Source organism: Hemiscyllium ocellatum, chromosome 10 (genome assembly GCF_020745735.1).
Source record: "Hemiscyllium ocellatum isolate sHemOce1 chromosome 10, sHemOce1.pat.X.cur, whole genome shotgun sequence".
In the NCBI taxonomy this organism is placed as follows: domain Eukaryota; kingdom Metazoa; phylum Chordata; class Chondrichthyes; order Orectolobiformes; family Hemiscylliidae; genus Hemiscyllium; species Hemiscyllium ocellatum.
In genome coordinates, this window is record NC_083410.1 from 112360166 (window position 1) to 112382126 (window position 21961).

At 43.5% G+C, this 21961-nt stretch overlaps 1 protein-coding gene across 1 annotated transcript in view; it reads left to right on the forward strand.

Moving 5' to 3' along the window:
• The window catches only part of abch1 (ATP-binding cassette, sub-family H, member 1), a 98489-nt gene that overhangs the window by 30487 nt on the left and 46041 nt on the right, over positions 1 to 21961 (forward strand). Inside the window, exons 8-12 of the mRNA XM_060831108.1 lie at positions 109 to 265; positions 8218 to 8314; positions 8734 to 8902; positions 10761 to 10861; positions 12387 to 12457. Of these exons, the coding sequence (XP_060687091.1) occupies positions 109 to 265; positions 8218 to 8314; positions 8734 to 8902; positions 10761 to 10861; positions 12387 to 12457 (595 nt within the window). The remainder of the gene's footprint in view (positions 1 to 108; positions 266 to 8217; positions 8315 to 8733; positions 8903 to 10760; positions 10862 to 12386; positions 12458 to 21961) is intronic.

Here is a 21961-nt window from a genome sequence, read left to right on the forward strand (position 1 = left end):
TTGGACTATAACCTGGTGTTGTGTGATTTTTAACTTTGATTGAGCGGATTGCCATGATGCATTATCTCTCAAGTAAAGTTGTTCCGATTTCTCTCTCACTTGTTTTAGACTTTGGAGAGTGTGTTCCTAAAGTTGTGTAGATCCTCAGATCAATCATCTGTGCAGGTCTCTGCTCCCGCCTGGCACAGGACCCAGAGCCTGCGAGGGGACAGTGAGGAGGAAACTAGTGCCCTGCTCCCACAGCCAGTTGTCCCCAAGCTCTCAGGTAACACGTAAACCTGTCTGTGTGCCATTCTCTGTCTCCCTCTCAAAGCTCCTTTCTCACACTGACGTTCCTACCTTTCTTGTATGAATAAGGCATTAACATACAGAAACAGGTGCACAAAAAGACAGAGACTGCTCCAAACCCATCAATCCATTTTCATGTAAAATTCTGGGAAAGTGAATTTCAGGGATAACTGTGAGGGTGGGGAAGGGCAGTCAATATCCCTGGGAGAGTGATTGGGGCAGGAATCCTCAAGGCATTCCAGAAGTATTGAGATCAGCTCTCGGAATGTCACAGTGTACAGACTACGGAGCAAGTGCTGGGAAATGGGATTAGAACAGATGGATGTTTGATGACTGGCATGGATACAAGGGGCCGAAGGGCCTCTATCCAAAGTGTAAAAACTCTGACTCGATGATTTTATACAGTGAAGATTCTGATAAGGGTCTGGTTGATTTTGGTGAACCAGCTGATGTTGTGAATCTGAACAACCCAAATATTTATGTTCATGTCCCACAATAAACCTCTCTCCAATTAGACCCAGGACTGTAACGGTGTCAATTGCTGCAGCACAGAAATCAGGGCAGAATGGTCAGGGGGAGTGAGACTTTCCTGGGGATCAACATCGGAGCAATTATTCGTTCAATTTCATGGTGACTCTTAAACACAGAAAGAGCACACATTTCTCAAAGTTGCTGAAGGTCTTTGATTAGAACATGTTTATCAAAAAGGGAATATGAAAACCTGCCTTAATTTACAGTGAAATTTAATGCAGATAGGGTGGAAACACAGTGACACACTCTCGCTGGATGAGGATGAAGTGGATCAGATTGAGGACATGAAAGTAAACTCCACTTTCAGCTTCTCAGTAAAGCCTGTGTAATGGATGGTCATCATTAACCTGTCAATCAGACCCAGCTACTATCACCGAGACAACAGGGCGATGCAGGCACAACGGAGACTCACTGACTGCTCCCTTGGGTCACGGCTCCTCAGATCAATGGACAGACTGGAGCCATGTGTGTCTTTCAGCAACAGCCACATTGACAGATAAAGCAAGGCAGTACACGGCATAGAAATAATGAATTTAGAATCCTGGCAACAAAGGAACAAGAGGAGGCCATTCAGCCCCTTGAGCCTGTTCTACCATTCAATGAGATCTTGGCTGATCTGTGGCCCATATCCTGAATCCCTTTGCTTAACAGTACACTATTTACCTCTGATTTAAAATTAGCAATGGGAGCACAAAGAAGGACAAAGCTTCATGTATCACAAAGGCAGCTCCAAAACTGAATTGAATCTTCCACAAGGAGAGAGAAATCAACATTCTGAATGGTATCCCAGATGTGGTGGACAAATTAAAATGAATAAAATGGTCTTCCTCATCCACACAAATCAGTTCAGAATCAGTACAGGGCCCAGCTGATTCCCATGTAGGGTCTGGTCATTCCCAGTACCTCATCTGGTTGATCCTGGTACAGGATCTGGTTGGTCCCAGTACAGGATCTGGTTGATCCCAGTACAGAAACAGTAAACAGAGAGGCCGAATGTTGCTGGATTGAAGTGTGGAGAGTTTTTAAGACCCTCTGCTTTGAGACCCACAAACGTTCTCGGGCAGAATTGACAGCAGGTTGGTGTTCTGACAGTGATTTTGGGAGGATACTGGGATTGGGTAAACTCACACGTACCGGCATTGTGTGTTAATGTGGCAGTGTCAGGGCACTGTCACTGGCTGGGACCTGACAATACAAGCCTTTTTCTTGACAACCATCTGATGAAGGAGCAGCGTTCTGAAAGCTAGTGCTTCCAAATGAACCTGTTGGACTTTAACCTGGTGTTGTGTGATTTTTAACTTTGTACACCCCAGTCCAACACCGGCTCCTCCACATCATGTTTATCTTTCTCATCCCATTCCCTGTCAACATGTTTTAAAGTTGACTCTCTGCTCAAAGGTAAGTCCAAGATCAAAAACTCACAGAGTGACAAATTTCTGTTTTTCATTTTCACACGGGTTTTGGAAGCATGGAAGCTCTTGGTTTATCACCAGCTGGAAGAGCTTTGTGATCAAAGCTGGAATCAACAAGCACTTTCTAAGGATTTAAACCAGACATGTACAAATCCTTCTGTCAAATTCCCAGCGGAGTGTTCAATAGGGAGTTAACACTGAGCTGTATTTTACTGAAACTGGGCTACGGATATATCAATGTCGGTTGGTATTTCGTGCAAAAACTGGGTCTTTCAGTAATTATCACCCATTAGAGACAGGGAATCACTTCATAGCCATCAAGTCATGTAGCACAGAAACAGACGCTACAGTCCAACTCATTCATGCTGACCAGAGACTAAATTAATCTAGTCCTATTACCTGATAGCAACAGGGACTCAGAATCGAGGATTTTTTTCAGCGTTTAGGAGTGAACACATCGAGAGATACACCCCAGGTGGAGGCTTTTCACCCCACTGTGCCCCTGCTCGATGTCGAGACCGGTTCAGGGAAATCTCGTTGCTCAGAGGGTGGGGAATCCGTTGGGATCCTCTTCCCCCAAAGGGATGTGGAGGGTCAGTCACTGAGTAAGTTCAAAACAGATTAATACATTTTTAATTAAATGAAAGGATCATGTGGGAAAATGGTGTTGAGGTGGATAATTAGTCACAAACTGGAATGGCACATTAGGGTGGAGGGGCTGAATGCTGCTATTTCCGAATTTACTGTGCTTTTTACTACATTCTGAATTGGAGCAAGAACTATTTTACAACAAAGGACTGAGGAAGGAATCAATGTGTGTTTTTTTAAAAAAGCGAGTGACAGAATCTCCTTTGGGCTGCAGTGTTTACATCGCTGCTTTGTTCACCCAGTGGCAGAAGATGTTTGTAAATGGCCTGGCTCCAGGGGTCTGTGCATAATCTGAGATTCAGCTGGCAACAGGTTGCTGATTGGTATTCCCACTGATCTCAAATCCACAACCAAAAGACATCAGACTGACAATGACCATCTGATTGGTTTCTGGGTAGCGGAACAGTTTGTGGCTGTGAACAGGAGCCTTCACACTGCTTAAAAAGATGGATGGTGTGTTGCTCTTTCCTGTAAAATATTTAAAGCCTGAAGAAAGCTAGTTTGTTTACTCTCACCATTTCTGTAGGCTGTTGCTTTTAACCAAAAGTCTGAGAATTTATAATCATGTTAAAGTCTGGTTGAAGATTTGTAGCTCGGGTGTCCGTTGTTGTGGTTCTGCTCGCCGAGCTGGAAGTTTTTGCTGCAAACGTTTCGTTCCCTGGCTAGGGAACATCATCAGTGCTGTTGGAGCCTCCTGTGAAGCGCTGCTTTGATGTTTCTTCCGGTATTTATAGTGGTTTGTTCTTGCTGCTTCCGGGTGTCAGTTTCAGCTGTAGTAGTTTGTATGTGGGGTCCAGGTCGATGTGTCTGTTGATGGATGTTCTTGCCGCTTCCGGGTGTCAGTTTCAGCTGTAGTGGTTTGTATATGGGGTCCAGGTCCATGTGTCTGTTAATGGAGTTTGTGGATGAATGCCATGCCTCTAGGAATTCCCTGGCTGTTCTCTGTCTGGCTTGTCCTATGATGGTAGTGTTTTCCCAGTCAAATTCATGTTCCTGGTTGTCTGAGTGTATGGCTACTAGGGATAGCTGGTCGTGTCGTTTTGTGGCTAGCTGATGTTCATGGATGCGGATTGTTAGCTGTCTTCCTGTTTGTCCTATATAGTGTTTTGTGCAGTCCTTGCATGGTATTTTGTAAACTATGTTAGTTTGGCTCGTGCTGGCTATTGGGTCCTTTATTCTAGTGAGTTGTTGTCTGAGTGTGGAAGTTGGCTTGTGTGCTGTTATGAGTCCTAAGGGTCGCAGTAGTCTGGCTGTCAGTTCTGAGACGCTCCTGACGATTGGTAGTGTGGCTAGTCCTTTTGGTTGTGGCATGTCCTCGTTCCGTGGTCTATCTCTTAGGCATCTGGTGATGAAGTTGCGTGGGTATCCGTTTTTGGCGAATACCTTGTATAGGTGTTCCTCTTCCTCTTTTCGCAGTTCTGGTGTACTGCAGTGTGTTGTGGCTCTTTTGAATAGTGTCCTGATGCAGCTTTGTTTGTGTGTGTTGGGGTGGTTACTTTCATAGTTTAGGACTTGGTCTGTGTATGTTGGTTTCCTGTGTACCCTTGTGGTGAATTCTCCGTTGGGTGTTCTCTCTACTAACACGTCTAGGAATGGGAGTTGGCTATCCTTTTCCTCTTCTCTCGTGAATCGTATTCCTGTGAGTGTGGCGTTGATGATTCGGTGTGTTTTTTCTATTTCTGTGTTTCTGATGATTACAAAGGTGTCATCGACGTATCTGATCCAGAGTTTGGGTTGGATTTGTGGTAGGGCTTTATGTTCTAACCTTTGCATAACTGCCTCTGCTATGAGTCCCGAGATTGGTGATCCCATGGGTGTTCCGTTGATTTGTTCGTATATCTGATTGTTGAATGTAAAGTGTGTGGTGAGGCACAGGTCCAGTAGTTTAAGTATGCCGTCCTTGTTGATAGGTTCGGCCTCCTGTCTTCTGTTATGTATGTCCAGTAGGTTGGCTATTGTTTCTCTGGCTAGGGTTTTGTCAATTGATGTGAACAGTGCCGTCACGTCAAATGATACCATGGTTTCTTCTTTGTCTATGTGTGTATTCCTGATGATGTCCAAGAAATCCTGTGTTGATTGTATGGAGTGTTTGGATCTGCTGACTAGGTGTTTCAGTTTCTGTTGTAGTTCTTTGACCAGTTTGTATGCTGGTGTCCCTGGTAGTGATACTATGGGTCTGAGTGGGATGTCTGGTTTGTGTACTTTGGGTAGTCGGTAGAATCTGGGGGTGTTGTTGCAGGATGGTCCAGGTAATGATCACAGACGCTCACAACCGACTGCACAAATACAAGCAAGAAATTGCGTGCCAAAAGTCGTTAATTTTAAAAACCACTAATCAGGAATGGACCCGGACCATAGAACAGGCTATCACTATAGGACAGAACAGGACAATACTTCGCAAAAAAACGGCACTAAAAGAAAAAATGGACAAACTAACCCACAAACAGGAGGACACTACAACACACACCTGGGTTAAAAACCTCTCCCACAGACAGCTCACAGACATGGAAAGAACTATACTGGCCAAGGGACTCAAATACAACTACAGGGATGCCAACACAGCAGACTTCCTAGCAGCACTAGAAAGCACACTCAGGAACAATGGACTGACAGAAGAGACACAACAAACAGTGAGACAAACGGTAGTACCCACGATGATAAGAAAACGACAAACACATAACCTCAACACCAAGGAGAGGGAAGCACTGAAAGCACTGAAAAATGACAAGAACATAATCATACTACCGGCAGATAAAGGCAGAATGACGGTCATCCTAGATAAATCAGACTACATCAATAAAGCACAACAACTACTCGCAGACACCAACACCTACCAAATGAAGGATTCCGACCCCACACCACAACTCACCAATAGAATAATCAACACACTAAGGAATCTACAAAAAACGGACAGATAACCAAAGCGGACCAGCAAAGAATGAAACCTGAAAGCAACAACATCCCCAGATTCTACGGACTACCCAAAGTACACAAACCAGACATCCCACTCAGACCCATAGTATCACTACCAGGGACACCAGCATACAAACTGGCCAAAGAACTACAACAGAAACTGAAACACCTAGTCAGCGGATCCAAACACTCCATACAATCAACACAGGATTTCTTGGACATCATCAGGAATACACACATAGACAAAGAAGAAACCATGGTATCATTCGACGTGACGGCACTGTTCACTTCAATTGACAAAACCCTAGCCAGAGAAACAATAGCCAACCTACTGGACATACATAACAGAAGACAGGAGGCCGAACCTATCAACAAGGACGGCATACTTAAACTACTAGACCTGTGCCTCACCACACACTTCACATTCAACAATCAGATATACGAACAAATCAACGGAACACCCATGGGATCACCAATCTCGGGACTCATAGCAGAGGCAGTTATGCAAAGGTTAGAACATACAGCCCTACCACAAATCCAACCCAAACTCTGGATCAGATACGTCGATGACACCTTTGTAATCATCAAAAACACAGAAATAGAAAAAACACACCGAATCATCAACGCCACACTCACAGGAATACGATTCACGAGAGAAGAGGAAAAGGATAGCCAACTCCCATTCCTAGACGTGTTAGTAGAGAGAACACCCAACGGAGAATTCACCACAAGGGTACACAGGAAACCAACACACACAGACCAAGTCCTAAACTATGAAAGTAACCACCCCAACACACACAAACGAAGCTGCATCAGGACACTATTCAAAAGAGCCACAACACACTGCAGTACACCAGAACTGCGAAAAGAGGAAGAGGAACACCTATACAAGGTATTCGCCAAAAACGGATACCCACGCAACTTCATCACCAGATGCCTAAGAGATAGACCACGGAACGAGGACATGCCACAACCAAAAGGACTAGCCACACTACCATACGTCAGGAGCGTCTCAGAACTGACAGCCAGACTACTGCGACCCTTAGGACTCATAACAGCACACAAGCCAACTTCCACACTCAGACAACAACTCACTAGAATAAAGGACCCAATAGCCAGCACGAGCCAAACTAACGTAGTTTACAAAATACCATGCAAGGACTGCACAAAACACTATATAGGACAAACAGGAAGACAGCTAACAATCCGCATCCATGAACATCAGCTAGCCACAAAACGACACGACCAGCTATCCCTAGTAGCCATACACTCAGACAACCAGGAACATGAATTTGACTGGGAAAACACTACCATCATAGGACAAGCCAGACAGAGAACAGCCAGGGAATTCCTAGAGGCATGGCATTCATCCACAAACTCCATTAACAGACACATGGACCTGGACCCCATATACAAACCACTACAGCTGAAACTGACACCCGGAAGCGGCAAGAACATCCATCAACAGACACATCGACCTGGACCCCACATACAAACTACTACAGCTGAAACTGACACCCGGAAGCGGCAAGAACAAACTACTATAAATACCGGAAGAAACATCAAAGCAGCGCTTCACAGGAGGCTCCAATAGCACTGATGATGTTCCCTAGCCAGGGAACGAAACGTTTGAAGCAAAAACTTCCAGCTTGGCGAACAGAACCACAACAATTTATAATCAGTGAACCATTGCTGTATGCCTCCAAAGAAGTGAGAAAACCTGAAGGAAAAGATTGGAGAATTAAAAGACTCTGGAAACAAAAGGAACACTCCATCGAATCCTGGACTGGTTCCTAGTGAACTGTCTCCCCAGTACTTTTTTCCACTCCACCCATAACACCAATGTTGTGTGTGTGTCTGTGCGTGCATGTGTGTGTCTGTGCATGCATGTGTGTGTCTGTGCGTGCGTGTGTGTGTCTGTGCGTGCGTGTGTCTTTTACGTGTGTGTTCATGTTCATGTCTGGGTGTGCAAATCTGTCTCTATTTGCATGCGCATGTATGTGTGCCCATGTATATGTGCGCACATGTGTGTCTGTATATGCCTATGTATGTGTGCCTGTGTGTATGTATACAAGGATTTAGAAGGGAATTGGAGCTTGAATGAGGAGGATTATATGTTGATAGTTCAGGGAAGTTTACTGTGCTCGTTCTTGTGAAGTACAGAAACCTGGTGCATGTTCATTCTCAGTCTGGGTCTATGTGGCAGATCAATTTGGAATTTTCTCCCTTTGATAAAATTTTCAACTTCCTGGGATGACTCTGGGAATTATGAGTCTAATTTCCAGCACAGACCCCCCCCCCCTAATTAGGGGTGAAATCCTCATCGTGGTAAATTATCCTGAGTGTAACTTTTCTCATCTCTTATTTTCAGGAAAGTTTGGTGTGAGGGTTTGGGTCTGATTTCTTTTCATGTGTTGATTTCTAGTGAGCTGCCGGCAGTGGGTGAAAAGCCTGGTTCCTAAATGGAGGAATATCAAGGCTTTAATCATTAAAAGCTTCACCAGAATCCGGAGGATGCCTGGGTAAGTTTTGCTGTTGTCCTTTAAGCAGTTCATTGTTGAACAAGATTTGTGAAAGAATCATTCGTATGTTCTGTCATTAATGACATTCATTTCAAACTGACTTTGTATTTAAAAGTCCAAGAGAAAATTGTTATGTGAGATGTGAGCAGGGGATAGTGAGTTTAAACAGACAAGGTGAAGGGAGGAATAAGGGACCAGGAGAATATTGAAGGTGTGGTTTTAGAGACATACAGAATCAGTGGATACTGTATATACCAGCAGCGACTCATGGACAATCTGAGCAAAACAATGACCAGGTTCAATTCACCAATGAACCACATTATCCAATTATCCTGTATCAGATTTGTCAACAATTTGGAAGGTTCATTTCAATTGTCTGTTTTTGCTGAGCATCATCTTTTGTTGCCCCCTCCCCCCAGGTTTCTTGCTTTCCAGTTCCTGCTGCCAGTCGTACAGATCTCCCTGATCTGTCTCTGCATTGGACACACTCCTGAGAAGCTGCCTGTTGCTGTGGTGAACAATGATACAGGACGACCCTCCCTGAGCCAGACCTTCCTGCTGCAGTTCGACAACGAAACAATTGTCCAGGTCATTTTCATTCTCACAACAGAAATGGGCCGTTCGGCCCAACTGCTCTCTGCTGGTATTGCTGCTCCACTCAATTCCTTTCCCACCCTCCTGGCATCTCCTCCTCTCCTCCCCTCACGGCTCACCCAGTGTCTGTACAATGGCCCTCCATGTGGGGGCAAATTCCACATTCTCCTCACTCTCTGGGGAAGGGAGTTTTGCCTGAATTCCCCAATTGGATCCAGTAGCAATGACCGTATATGGATGAAGGGTGAAGCAGAGTAGGCCATTTGTCTCTCTCACACACACACACACACCCCTTCACCTGCCTGGCCTGCTCCACCACTCAATAAAATCTTACAGAAATCGCAGGAGAAACTCAGCAGGTCTGGCAGCATCTGTGGGAAGAAAGCAGAGTTTTTTTTGTTGATCTCAGCTTTCCATTTTAGCCTACCCCAACAACCACTGAGCCCTGCGTCAGTCAAACATCTGACCCCGCCCCCCTTTTCTGCTGCCTGATGAACATAATTCCACAGCCTCCCATCCCTCTGAGCGAAAGTATTTCTCCTCATCTCTGTCATAGATGGGAGACCCTTACTTTGAAACTGGATCCCCTGGTTCTGGGCTTTGCTACTGAGGGAAATATCCTTTCAGTGACTATACTGTAAAGCCCCCTCAGGGGCTGAGAGGTTTCAATAAGGTCACCTCTCATTCTTTGAAATGTTCAACCACCTCCATCAAGGAATTACGTTGAGTCAACATTCTTTTACATCTTTTCTTAAATAAGGAGACCAAACCTCCCATGAGCATGCTCTCCTCAATGCACTGTGTAACTGTACTACAAAGTCCCTGTTTTTATGTTCCATTCCCGTTACAACCAGCAGCAAACTTCCATTTGCGTCCCCACCATGGGCTATCACTGCAGACTAATGTTTTCAGATTGACCCTGAGCGCTGAGTCCCACAATCTCTCTCTCTCTCTTCCATTTACAAAATAAACTACTTCTCTACTCTTCCCACCAAAGTGGGTACCTTTATGTTTCTCCCACATCACACACCATTTAGCAAGATGCTAAAACTGATGATGGAAACTTAAGATGTTCATGAAGAAGGGCTCATGCCCGAAACGTCGATTCTCCTGCTCCTTGGATGCTGCCTGACCTGCTGCGCTTTTCCAGCAACACATTTTCAGATGGAAACTTAAGCCCAATTTCATTGATCAAAACAGGGACAATGATAGAGTGGACGCTGAGTGGTCGGGGAACCTGGGAGGAGTGGGAGAGGGGGTAGGTGGGGGCAGTAGCAATAACTGGGGTGAGGGGTAAGGGGGGTGATCATTTTTCATTGAGATAAATAGAAGCTATTTCACTCTGAGGATTGTGAATCTTGAGTGTATGAACGGCTCATCGGGCTCTGAGAGATGATCAGTTAGATAGCAAGAACAATCATACCCTGTGAGCCTGAGACCGAGACCCTCCAGTCTGAGGGTTAGAATCTCTCAACATCAACCCCAGCAAACCCTTAAAGAATTTGATCCATTTTAATAAAGCTGTTCCTTCCAGGAGCAGGAAGCAATCCAAATTCTCAGATTCCATATAAAGGGGTTTATTTTCGACTGATCTCTCCTTCTCGGGAAAGGTTGAGCCCTGTTGTTAAAGATAGAAATATAATGATAAAGGTCACATGGTCTAAGGTTAACATATTGACATGGATAGAGATTGAGAAAAGCAAATAAGTTCACCAGAGAAATGTTGTTACATATTCCATAATTTGACTTTATATCACAATGGAGTTACTTTGTGTCAACATCAATGGTGTGTGTTAGTCACCTCAAGGTCTCGCTTTTGCGTGTGTATCTGGCTGTTTGGTATATCTTACAGATTAGTGTGAACCAGCTAGAGGCCATTCAGGGAATAATGGATGGGAAATACAGGGCTGCTCTCGGCTTCGGAACAAACTTCACTCAAGACTTTCTTTTAAGGTAAAATGCAATTGATAAATGTTGGCTTATTTTGAAAAGCAACATTGAATGGCTGCCTTGCGTTAATCTGTAGGATGTGGATATTGCTGGCAAGGTGTGTAATGTTGCTCATTCCTAATTGTCCCTTGAGACATTGTTGGTGAGCCACTTTCTTGAACATAACTCCATGCCTCAAATGCCCTCTGAAATGGCCAAGGAAGAGTCACCACCTTGCTGTGGGTCTGGAGTCACATCTAGGCCAGATCAGGTAAGGATAGCAGTTTCCTTCCCTGAAGGACTTGAGAGAACCGGATGGGATTTTATGACAATGTAATTTCACAGGCACCATCACTGAGACTTGATTTTATTTTGACCTGTGAAGTTTCTAAGATTGTTATGTTTTGGGACTTAATTTAGAGTAAAATGGAAGAACCAAGAGTATGTTGTGACTTGTTTTGAATATATTCTGACTTAGGTTGGGATGGGGATGGGACAATGTGCTGGTTTCCATACTGAGAAGAAACTGCAAGGTACTCATACCTGGAACAGAGACCAGGCCAGCAGTACCCATAGTGGATGGTCTGTCAGTTTCCAAGTCCCCAGGAGCTGTTGTAGCGCAAGGCAGTTACAATTTCAACTATCAATATAATTGTAAGGTAGGATTGATTTGAGAGTTGATTGAGTTTCGAGGATAATGAATCAGTATTTCTCCCTGGATACAAAGCCCATGTCATTCCGTTGCCATGGAGGGGACATTAGGAAGGAACAGGCCATGGAGAGTTCTTGTTGGATCATTGTTTTTAAAGTTTTCCTTAAACATAGCTGAACCTCACAGAAAGGGTCAGTCTGCCGGACTTCGAGAGACGGAAGAGAGATAGAGGGAGCCAGGTCTGTATTATTCACCAGATAGATGCAGGATGGAAGGTCGTGGTTTGAAGTAAGACAGGAAGATTTACCCCTAGCTTTGACTGGACAGAGGGATTTCCAGATAGCCCTCTCTGCGAAGTCAGGCCAGGGATTAAACACGATATGACTAGAATCTTTAAAAAAAAACAGAAGCAAACCATCAGGAACTGACGATACCATTGCAGTGGTTTCTGCCCACTTAAGGCACTGAAGGTGATGATTTGTCAATTTTAAATGTTAAATGTGGGTCTTTTGTGCAGTCTAAAGAATAAGTTCCATCTAGAATAGTATTTAGATAATGTTGCTTTAAGTCTATTTGTCACAGTAAAAGACTTAGAACCTGAAATGTTGTCTGATACTTTCAGTTGCTCACATTAATTGAGATATCATTTTAAGAAAAATATCAGTCTGTTTAGTGATCATAACAATTTCAGATTTATTTTATCAACTACGTTTAAGTTTGAGATCTGCCTTGGTGCGATTTGAACATGTCACAAAGTGCAGCCATTTAGGTTATTAACCCAGTAACATATAATCATTGAGCTATCATTTGTGATGTATTGTCATGCAATCAAAATACATCAAACACCATCTGTCCTTGTCTTTCTGCAGTAATACACAAAGTCTTATTTCCTTTTAGGGCAACTGAGAAGGTAGTGGATGAAAGAATAATTGACGGGGGTTCAGTCCATGTCTGGTTAGATATGACCAGTAAGTTTATGATCTCACTCTCATTGTATACTGTGGCAAAGGGAATGTTTGACCTGTGTTGTAGAAATGTAGTTCATGGCTCATGTTGTACTTGAGAGGTCATGGTTAGTTCGGGGAAGATTATTGTTGTGGAGGTAAGTTGCCACTGCCAACTGACACCAGACAAGTCAGAACTTCAACTAAAATCTGACGTGATAAATAAGATTTTTTATCTTCTCAATTTAATGATGTGATATTTCACAAAAGCACAAAGACACAATCCTGAAATGTTGGTTTTAACAATAAAACAGGCATTTATTGCACAAATGAAAAGAAACTAAGTGATTATATATCACACATGTTTAAAGATTTCAATGCACACAGTCAGCAATAATCCCATGAATTCCAACAGCATATCTTTAGTGTACTCCAACACCAGAGAGAGTTCACCGCTCCATCACACCAAGGATCTGACTTAGCTTAGCTTTAGAGAATCTGATTGCCTCTTCCTTGAGCTTTCATATAACTGAGCACAGATTTTCTCAGCTTCAAATAACCTCTTCAGGGTTTTAATTAAAGATGTCTGCTTTGGAAAGGTTAAATGAAACTCCTTGCACTAAAGTAATCTATTTCTCACCAGTTTGAAACTATCTCAAGAGTACCTATCCACCTTCAGCCAAACTTTCTGCAATCCTGCCAGACTGAAACCCAAATACTTTTTTCAAACTCTAGGTGTTTCCCTTCCTGAAAGAAAAAAGCACAATCTCTGACCTTCAAAACTAAAATTCTAACAGCCAACTGTTTACTTTTTTGTTCATACAATCTCTCCTGATGTAAGCAAATTCCATTAGTCTCCAAGAACTATCTGAGAGGGTCACTGGACCCGAAACGTTAACTCTGACTTTTCTCCACAAATGCTGCCAGACCTACTGAGCTTTTCTAGCAATTTCTGTTTTTGTTTCTGATTTTCAGCATCTGCAGTTCTTTCGGTTTTTAATTAACTATCTCTCACAGACTGGTTTTAAAAAGAAATCACCATGGTTACTGAATTATTCACAAGTTAATCATTAAACCTCTAAACAAGTTGACATCTGTCCTCTGTCAACTATACAATAAAGTCCACTGTTCTCCTTGGCCCTGCAATTTGCTGCTTCGTATCTCAACATCAACACAGGTGGCTGACCTGAACCTACCGACATAATGCTTCAAATCAAATGTAATAATTCAAAATAGGGACACTAATCTCGCTAAGACCACATGCACACTTTAGGCTAACGATACATGTTATTGCTATCAAATATCATGGCACCTTGTGACAAAAATAAAGGAAATTGCACTTTCAAGAACTTTAATGCGAATGGAGACTGTTGAAGGCACTTGACAAAGAGAGAATAAATAAAGAAATTTGAGTGGAACTCAATGTCAAGCATAATCCACTGAGAAGGTAAAGAGCACTGAGAAAATTGTAGAAGATAATGAGATTGGAGAATGGAATACTGACACCAAAGTGATGTGATTCACAGAAAACTCTGGCATTTCAGAGGCCGCTCTTCCCTTGGGGGAACGATCCCATGAAAGCCGGGCCAGACAGAGTGTGAATGACAGGAGGTTGCTATGGGGAAAGCTGAATGGACATTGACATCATGAGTCCAGCAATGGCTGCAGTTTGTGGTTTTAATCGTGACATTACCCTGTTTACAAGCAGCTTTGTGGGAGGACTTTGAAAAGCCGGACTTCAAATGGAATAATCTCCGGATCACTCCCGGTGCCATGCAGTAGTGACAATCAGAACAAGAGGACCAAGCAGATGGATGCATGGCTGGAAAAAAGAGACACGGCAAGGGTTTTTTTTTTAACTCCTGAGAGGTTAGGATCCTTCCTGGGGGAGGTGGGTGGGTCACATCTGAACAGGAATGAGATTAAGAGTAGTTTTGGAAAAGAATGTGGATAGGCCAGGAATAAAATAAACTAGAACAGTTTCTCAATGATGAAAAGCTAATTTTATTAAACTAAGACAGGAGTTGGCTTAAACAGACTGGGAGTAACTCGAAGCAGACATAACCATGTCAGAACAGTGGGATGTGTTCAAAGACGAAATGTTGACAGTACAGGGGAACATCTTCCTGTAAAGACAAAGGGGAGAGGGGTCCAAAACCCTAGGAACCCTGAGCAGGATTCAGAAAAAGGAAGAAACTAACGGCAGAAACTGAGGACTCAATACAGCAGCGACCCGAGAGGGGTTCAAAACATGGATGGGGTGCAGTTAAAATGAAAAACATAAAAGCAAAGAAAATGACTGAGAGAGCATTGGTGTGTAGAATACGGGAAAACCCAAAGGTGTTTCTTAGGGATTTACAGGGTAAGAGAATAATTAGGGAAAAGGTAGGACCCATTAGGGAATTACAGAGTGTGTGTGTGTGTGTGTGTGTGTGGAGGGGGTGTTTGTGAGTACCTAGAGGACATGAGCACAGACTTCAATGAATACTTCACAGGAGCTATCACAATAGAAAAGGGTGGCACAGATATGGACATCAGGGTAGGGGACTGTCGGTGGCATAGTGGTTAGCACTGCTGCCTCATAGCGCTAGAGACCCAGGTTCAATTCCCGTGTCTGTGTGTGGGCTTCCTCCGAATGCTCCGGTTTCCTCCCACAGTCCAAAAATGTGCAGGTTAGGTGAATTGGCCATGCTAAATTGCCTGTAGTGTTAGGTGAAGGGGTAAATATCAGGGAATGGGTCTGGGTGGGTTACTCTTTGGAGGGCCGGTGTGGACTTGTTGGGACCAAGGGCCCATTTCCACACTGTAGGGAATCTAATCTAATCAGAAGATATTGAGAGTGATGCTCCCAGCAACTGTAAAAATGGATAAATCCATATGCCCAGATGGGATGAATCCCTGCCTGTTGAGGGTGATGAGGGAGGAAATATCAGGGACCATGTCAGGAATTTTCAAATCTATTGTGATTACAGGTAAGATGCTAAAAGATTGGAGAACTGCTAACATTATCCCATTATTAAAGAGGGAGGCAGAGATGGGTTAGGAATTTGTTGAACTGAATTGAGTTGAATTAGGACAAAGACAGAAAGATTCTTGTTTGGCGCAGAATCTGGGGCTATCGAGGATAAATGGGAATGTGGCATTGGAAACACAAACGGAGCACCCACAGTCTCATTCACAGAGTCTCAGAATTGTTACCAAGCCATTGTGCCGCTTCCCCATATCCCCGCACCCTATTTCCCCATATCCCCACACCCCATTTCCCCATATCCCCGCACCCTATTTCCCCATATCCCCGCACCCCATTTCCCCATATCCCCGCACCCCATTTCCCCATATCCCCGCACCCCATTTCCCCATATCCCCGCACCCCATTTCCCCATATCCCCGCACCCCATTTCCCCATATCCCCGCACCCCATTTCCCCATATCCCCGCACCCCATTTCCCCATATCCCCGCACCCCATTTCCCCATATCCCCACACCCCATTTCCCCATATCCCCACACCCCATTTCCCCATATCCCCGCACCCCATTTCCCCATATCCCCGCACCCCATTTCCCCATATCCCCACACCCCATATCCCCATATCCCCACACCCCATTTCCCCATATCCCCACACCCCATTTCCCCATATCCCCACACCCCATTTCCCCAAATCCCTGTACCCCATTTCTTCCCAAATAACCATCCAATTCCCTCTTGAGAGCCTCCATTGACCCTGCATTCCAGACACTAACTACTCGCTGGGTGAAAAGCTCTTTCCTCACGTACACGGCTTTCAGTCTCTGTGCTCTCGTTCCTGTTCCTCTGAAGAGCAGGAAGTGTTTTTCCCTTTCTCCATTGTCCAGGCTGCTCCTGATTCTGGGGAAGGGGCTGAGGAGGCAGATCTCGCCCCTAATTCCCATGTTCATATCAGACTGTGCACTATTCTCTCAAACTGGGATTACAATCACTCTGCAATCGAGAATCCTTGTTGATTCTGTCCCAAACTAAACCAGAAGTTGCTGGAAAAGTTTAGCAGGTCTGGCAGCTTCTGTAAAGAGAAATCAAAGTGACCAGCGACCTTCCCTCAGAAATGTAAGCTCTTCTAGCAACTTCTGTTTTTGTTTCTGATTTACAGCATCTGCAGTTCTTTCAGTTTTCAGTTCTGTCTGTCTGGACTGAATCCCATTTCCTGCCTTTTAACCTCAATCCTGTGCTGGGAAATAACCTGACAGATCTGGGGCTCCCCTTCTCTCAGCCTCTGCTCCAGGTCTGGGAAGGTTCCTGAGACAACCTTTTGATTCTAGGGCTGCTGCCCTCCAGCCAGCATTCAAGAAGGCAGCTCTCCCCCCAACCCCCCCACCGTCTCCTGGGCAACCAGAGACAGGCAATAATTACAGACCCTGCCAGTGCCACCCAGGACCCAGGAACAACTCACAAACATGTCAGACCTGATGAAGGAGCGTCGCTCCGAAAGCTAGTGTGCTTCCAATTAAACCTGGTGTTGTGTGATTTTTAACTTTCTACACCCCAGTCCAACACCAGCATCTCCAAATCATGTCAGACTGGCATCATCTATTCCTGCCCCAGGCTGGGTAATGCTCAGAGAGAGAGAGACATTGACATTTGTGGTTGGCTGTTGATGTTGATGACTAGCCAGTAAGGTTTCTCAATGAACCAGCTGTCAGAAGGAACCACCAGCTGTGATCAGTCGGGTGTTTATCTCATTTAGACAGTTTGAGATGACGGGGACCTCGTTCACAGAGCTGCTCTGAGCTCTGCCTATCTTATAGCTGATGTTGGGATTCAGTGGCACAGCCTGCCTTCACATTAATATAAAGGCCAATGATATAAAGGAGGATAGTAAAAGCTTTTTTAGGTATGTGAAAAACAAAAAAATGGTTAGGACTAAAATTGGGCCCTTGAAGACAAACAGAGGAATATATTACGGGGAACAAAGAAATGGCAGAAGAATTGAATTGGTACTTCAGATCTGTGTTCACTGGGGAAGACACAAGCAATCTCCCTGAGGTAACAGTGGCTGAAGGTCCTGAACTTAAGGGAATCTATATTTGCCAGGATTTGGTGTTGGAGAGACTGTTAGGTCTGAAGGTTGATAAGTCCCCGGGGCCTGATGGTCTACATCCCAGGGTACTGAAGGGAGGTGGCTCGGGAAATCGTGGATGCGTTGGTGATTATTTTCTAGAGTTCGATAGATTCGGGATCCTTTCCTGCGGATTGGAGGGTGGCTAATGTTATACCACTTTTTAAGAAAGGTGAGAGAGAGAAAGCAGGAAATTATAGACCAGTTAGTCTGACCTCAGTGGTGGGAAAGATGCTGGAGTCTATTATAAAGGATGAAATTACGACACATCTGGATAGCAGTAACAGGATTGTTCAGAGTCAGCATGGATTTATGAAGGGGAAACCATGCTTTTTTTTTGTAGATATTTTTATTGAAATTTAACATTTTTGCAAATTTACAAAAATAAACAAAACTCTCAAATACAAACATTGATGTACAATTAAATCATATATACAATAGTCATAATTTAACAAAGAAAAGAGAAAGAAAACAAAAAAAGAAAAAAAAGAAACGAAAAAAGAAAGAAAAAAAAACTCAACTTTCTACTGATCTAACCTATACCTAACCAGAGTGTATACCTAAGTCTCTTACATGCTCGGAATGTATAAACATCAAATATAATAAAACCCGTATTCGCGCAGGATTCCTCTCCCAAGGGGCCCTGGAGCAGCCCGGTCTGAAATCTTCACTAAATAAAAGCCCTTGTTAGGATAGCCGAAATATCTGCATTTATATAATTCAAAAAGGGCTGCCATATTTTATAAAATAATTCAGTCTTTCGGTGCACCATATTTGTGAGGAAGTCAAGGGGATATATTCCATAATTAATCTGTGCCAATTTGAAAGTCCAGGGGGGGCCCTCAGCCACCCAGTTCACCAAAATATTTTTCCTTGCACAGAAAGAGAGAATAGAAAATAGTCTCTTCCCATGCATATCTAGAGATGAGAGGTTCGAAAAGCCCAAAAGGAGAGATATAGGGTCCACCCTAATTTCCGTTCCTAAAATTTCTGTCAGGGTATTTGCCACTTTAGTCCAGTATCTGCGGATTTTCTGACAAGTCCACAGACAATGTACAAGAGTACCCACCTCTATTTTGCATTTAGGACACATTGGAGATGCTCCTGCCTTAAATTTTGCCAGTCGAGCCGGAGCTATATGGGCCCTATGAAGTATCTTTAGTTGGATAGCCTGAGTTCTGTTACAGATAGCAATTCTTCTAGCATTTTCCCAAATGTCATTCCACATATCCTCAGAGATTTCTAGCCCCAAGTCCTGCTCCCATGTTTTAAGCAGGTCATCCATGTCTCCTGAGACTCCATCATGTAGCAAATGGTATATAGTACTAACGGAGGATGCCCCTGCTGGTCGTAAGACATTACGTTCTCTGTCTGATTTATAAAGACTATCTATTAATGTAGTCTTCCTCTGTATATAATCTCGAACTTGGAAGTATCGAAAGAGATCCCCATTAGGTATTCCGAATTTCAGACGCAGCTGCTCAAAGGACATCAGGATCCCATCTTTAAATAGGTCCCCTAAGCATGAGATGCCCCTGGATCTCCAGAGTTTAAAGGTGGCATCTGTAATCCCCGGTTGGAATCCCCATGCGCCTACTATTGGTGCATGGGGGGATGTTTTATGTGAGTTACCCTCATTTTGCCGCATTATATTCCAGGCCTTAATTGTGTGTAATATTATGGGATTTTTACAGTGGTCTGTAATGATTTTCCTCTTATCTGAAAATAAAAGGTTAATAAGTGGGTATTTTACTTGGGAGGCTTCGATATCCAGCCAAATTGATTGTGGATCAGATGAAACCCAATCAGCTATGTAACTTAGTAGGGAGCTTAACTGATATTTCCTAAAGTCTGGGAAGTCCAGTCCTCCCCTTGCCTGTGGAAGCTGTAGCTTCTTCAGCTTAATAAGGGGCCGTCTATGGTTCCAAATAAAGGAGCCCAACCAGCCATATAATTTACGTAGGGCTAGCCTTGGCAGCATCAGCGGAGCATTCTCATAGGATATAAGAGACGGGGCAGAACATTCATTTTAATTAATGCTATTCTCCCTAGCCAGGAAATCGGAAGGTCTCTCCATCGCTGGAGGTCCTGCCTTATCCTTTCCATTAATTGTACAAAATTAGCCCTATACAGCTGATCAAATACTGGCGTGATAAAAATACCTAAATATAAGAAGCCCTCCAGGGACCAACGGAAGGGAAAAGGGGATCCGTCCATTAAGTGGGGTATCATAGCCAGACCACCCATTGGCATGGCTTCCGATTTTGAAAAATTAATTTTATAGCCTGAGAATGCACTAAATGTATTAATAACTTGAATTAGACGAGGCACTGACATTAAAGGATTACTGAGGAATAAGAGAACGTCATCTGCATAGAGGGTAATTTTGTGTTTACCTGTACCAATCCTCGGGGCCGTTATATTAGGATCAGTCCGGATGGCTTCTGCTAATGGTTCGATTATCAGTGTAAACAACAATGGTGAGAGAGGACATCCTTGACGGCAGCCCCTACCCACACTGAAGCCATCCGATCTTAACCCATTAGTAATAACAGCTGCTTTGGGGTCATTATACAATGTTGAAACCCATTTGGTAAACACCTGTCCAACGCCAAACCTTTCCAATGTGTAAAATAAATATGACCATTCAACCCTATCAAATGCCTTTTCCGCATCCAATGAAATTACTACTCCTGGTATCTTTCCCTGATGACAGGCTTGGATCATATTCAAGACCCTTCTGATATTATTGGATGATCTGCGGCCCTTAATAAATCCCGTCTGGTCCTCCTTTATAATATATGGCAGTACCCTTTCTAGTCTCAGTGCTAACATTTTTGAGAGAATTTTAAATTCTACATTTAGTAAGGATATTGGTCTGTAAGATGCACAATCTTCTGGGTCTTTTCCTTTTTTGAGGATAAGAGAAATATTTGCTTCTTTCAGCGTGGGCGGGAGACAGACCTGACTATGCGCAAAATTATACATATCCATAAGTGGGTCAACCAATATTCCTGTAAATTCTTTATAGAATTCAGCTTGAAAACCATCCGGGCCCGGTGCTTTTCCGCTCTGAAGTTGCCTAATTGCCTCAAGTATTTCTTGGACTGTTAAAGGGGTATTTAGGGCCGACACCTGTTCCGGAGTCAGGTCCGGGAAGGTCAAATTTTTTTAAAATGACTGCATCCTCCTAATCCTATCTTCACAATCCTGCGATCTATATAGTTCAGAATAAAATTCTTTAAAGGTCGCATTGATCTTTTTATGATCGTGAGTCAGGGTACCTGTACTTTCCTTGATGGTCGGAATAGTTTGAGGGGCTTTCTTTTTCTTTGCAAGAAATGCTAAGTATCTACCCGGTTTGTCGCCATATTCATATAATCTTTGTTTCGCAAATAATATTTCCCTTTTAGCCGTTTGAGTAAGCGCGGTGTTTAAAGCTGTCCTAAGAGCTGTAATCCTCTGCAATTTTGTGATAGAAGGTCTATCAGCGTATGCTGTTTCGGCTGCTTTTAGGCGAGCTTCGAGCAGACGCTGTTGCTCTCCCTTCATTTTCCTCTGGGTCGCTGAATAGGAGATGATCAAACCTCGTGCATAAGCTTTGATGGTCTCCCACATCATTGACGGATTGCTAGCCGTACCAGTATTAATTTCTAAAAAAGTTTTAAGTTCTTGGGAGAAGTACTTTAAAAATTTGCTATCTTTTATCAGGAAGGGGTCCATACGCCAATGCCGAGCAGATGTCCCATTGTTCTTTACCTTAGTTTCCATGTATACAGCGGCATGGTCAGAGATTGCTATAGTACCTATTTTACAGGTTGCTATAGAGTTTAGAAAAATCGATGGGGCAAAAAACATATCAATTCTTGTGTGACATTTATGTGGATTAGAGTAGAAAGAAAAATCTCTACCCTGTGGATGGAGACATCTCCATACATCTACCAATCCTAATTCTTTATTCAGGTCCGCCAGTTGTCTAGATCTGGGAGATACTCCAGCGGCACTCTTGGGAATCCTGTCTATTTCCGGATCCATAATACAATTAAAGTCTCCCCCTATAATTGTATGACGGGCACCAAAGGCCATCAGTTTTGAAAAAGCTTCCGTTATGAATTTAAAGGGGTGTGCCGGGGGGCAGTATACATTTAAGATCCCATATTCCTCTCCATTTATGAGGGCTTTAATCAAAATATATCGTCCAGATTCGTCTTTTATCTGATTTAGAATTTTCAAAGGGAAGTTCTTCCGGACAAGGATAACGACTCCCCTGCTTTTTGAATTAAAAGAGGAAAAAAAGGCCTGATCAAATCCGCCCTGTCGTAATTTTAAGTGTTCTTTATCCGACAGGTGTGTCTCCTGTAGGAGAGCTATATCAACTCTCTCCTTCTTAAGATTTGATAATATTTTCTTCCTTTTAACTGGCGAATTACTCCCCCTG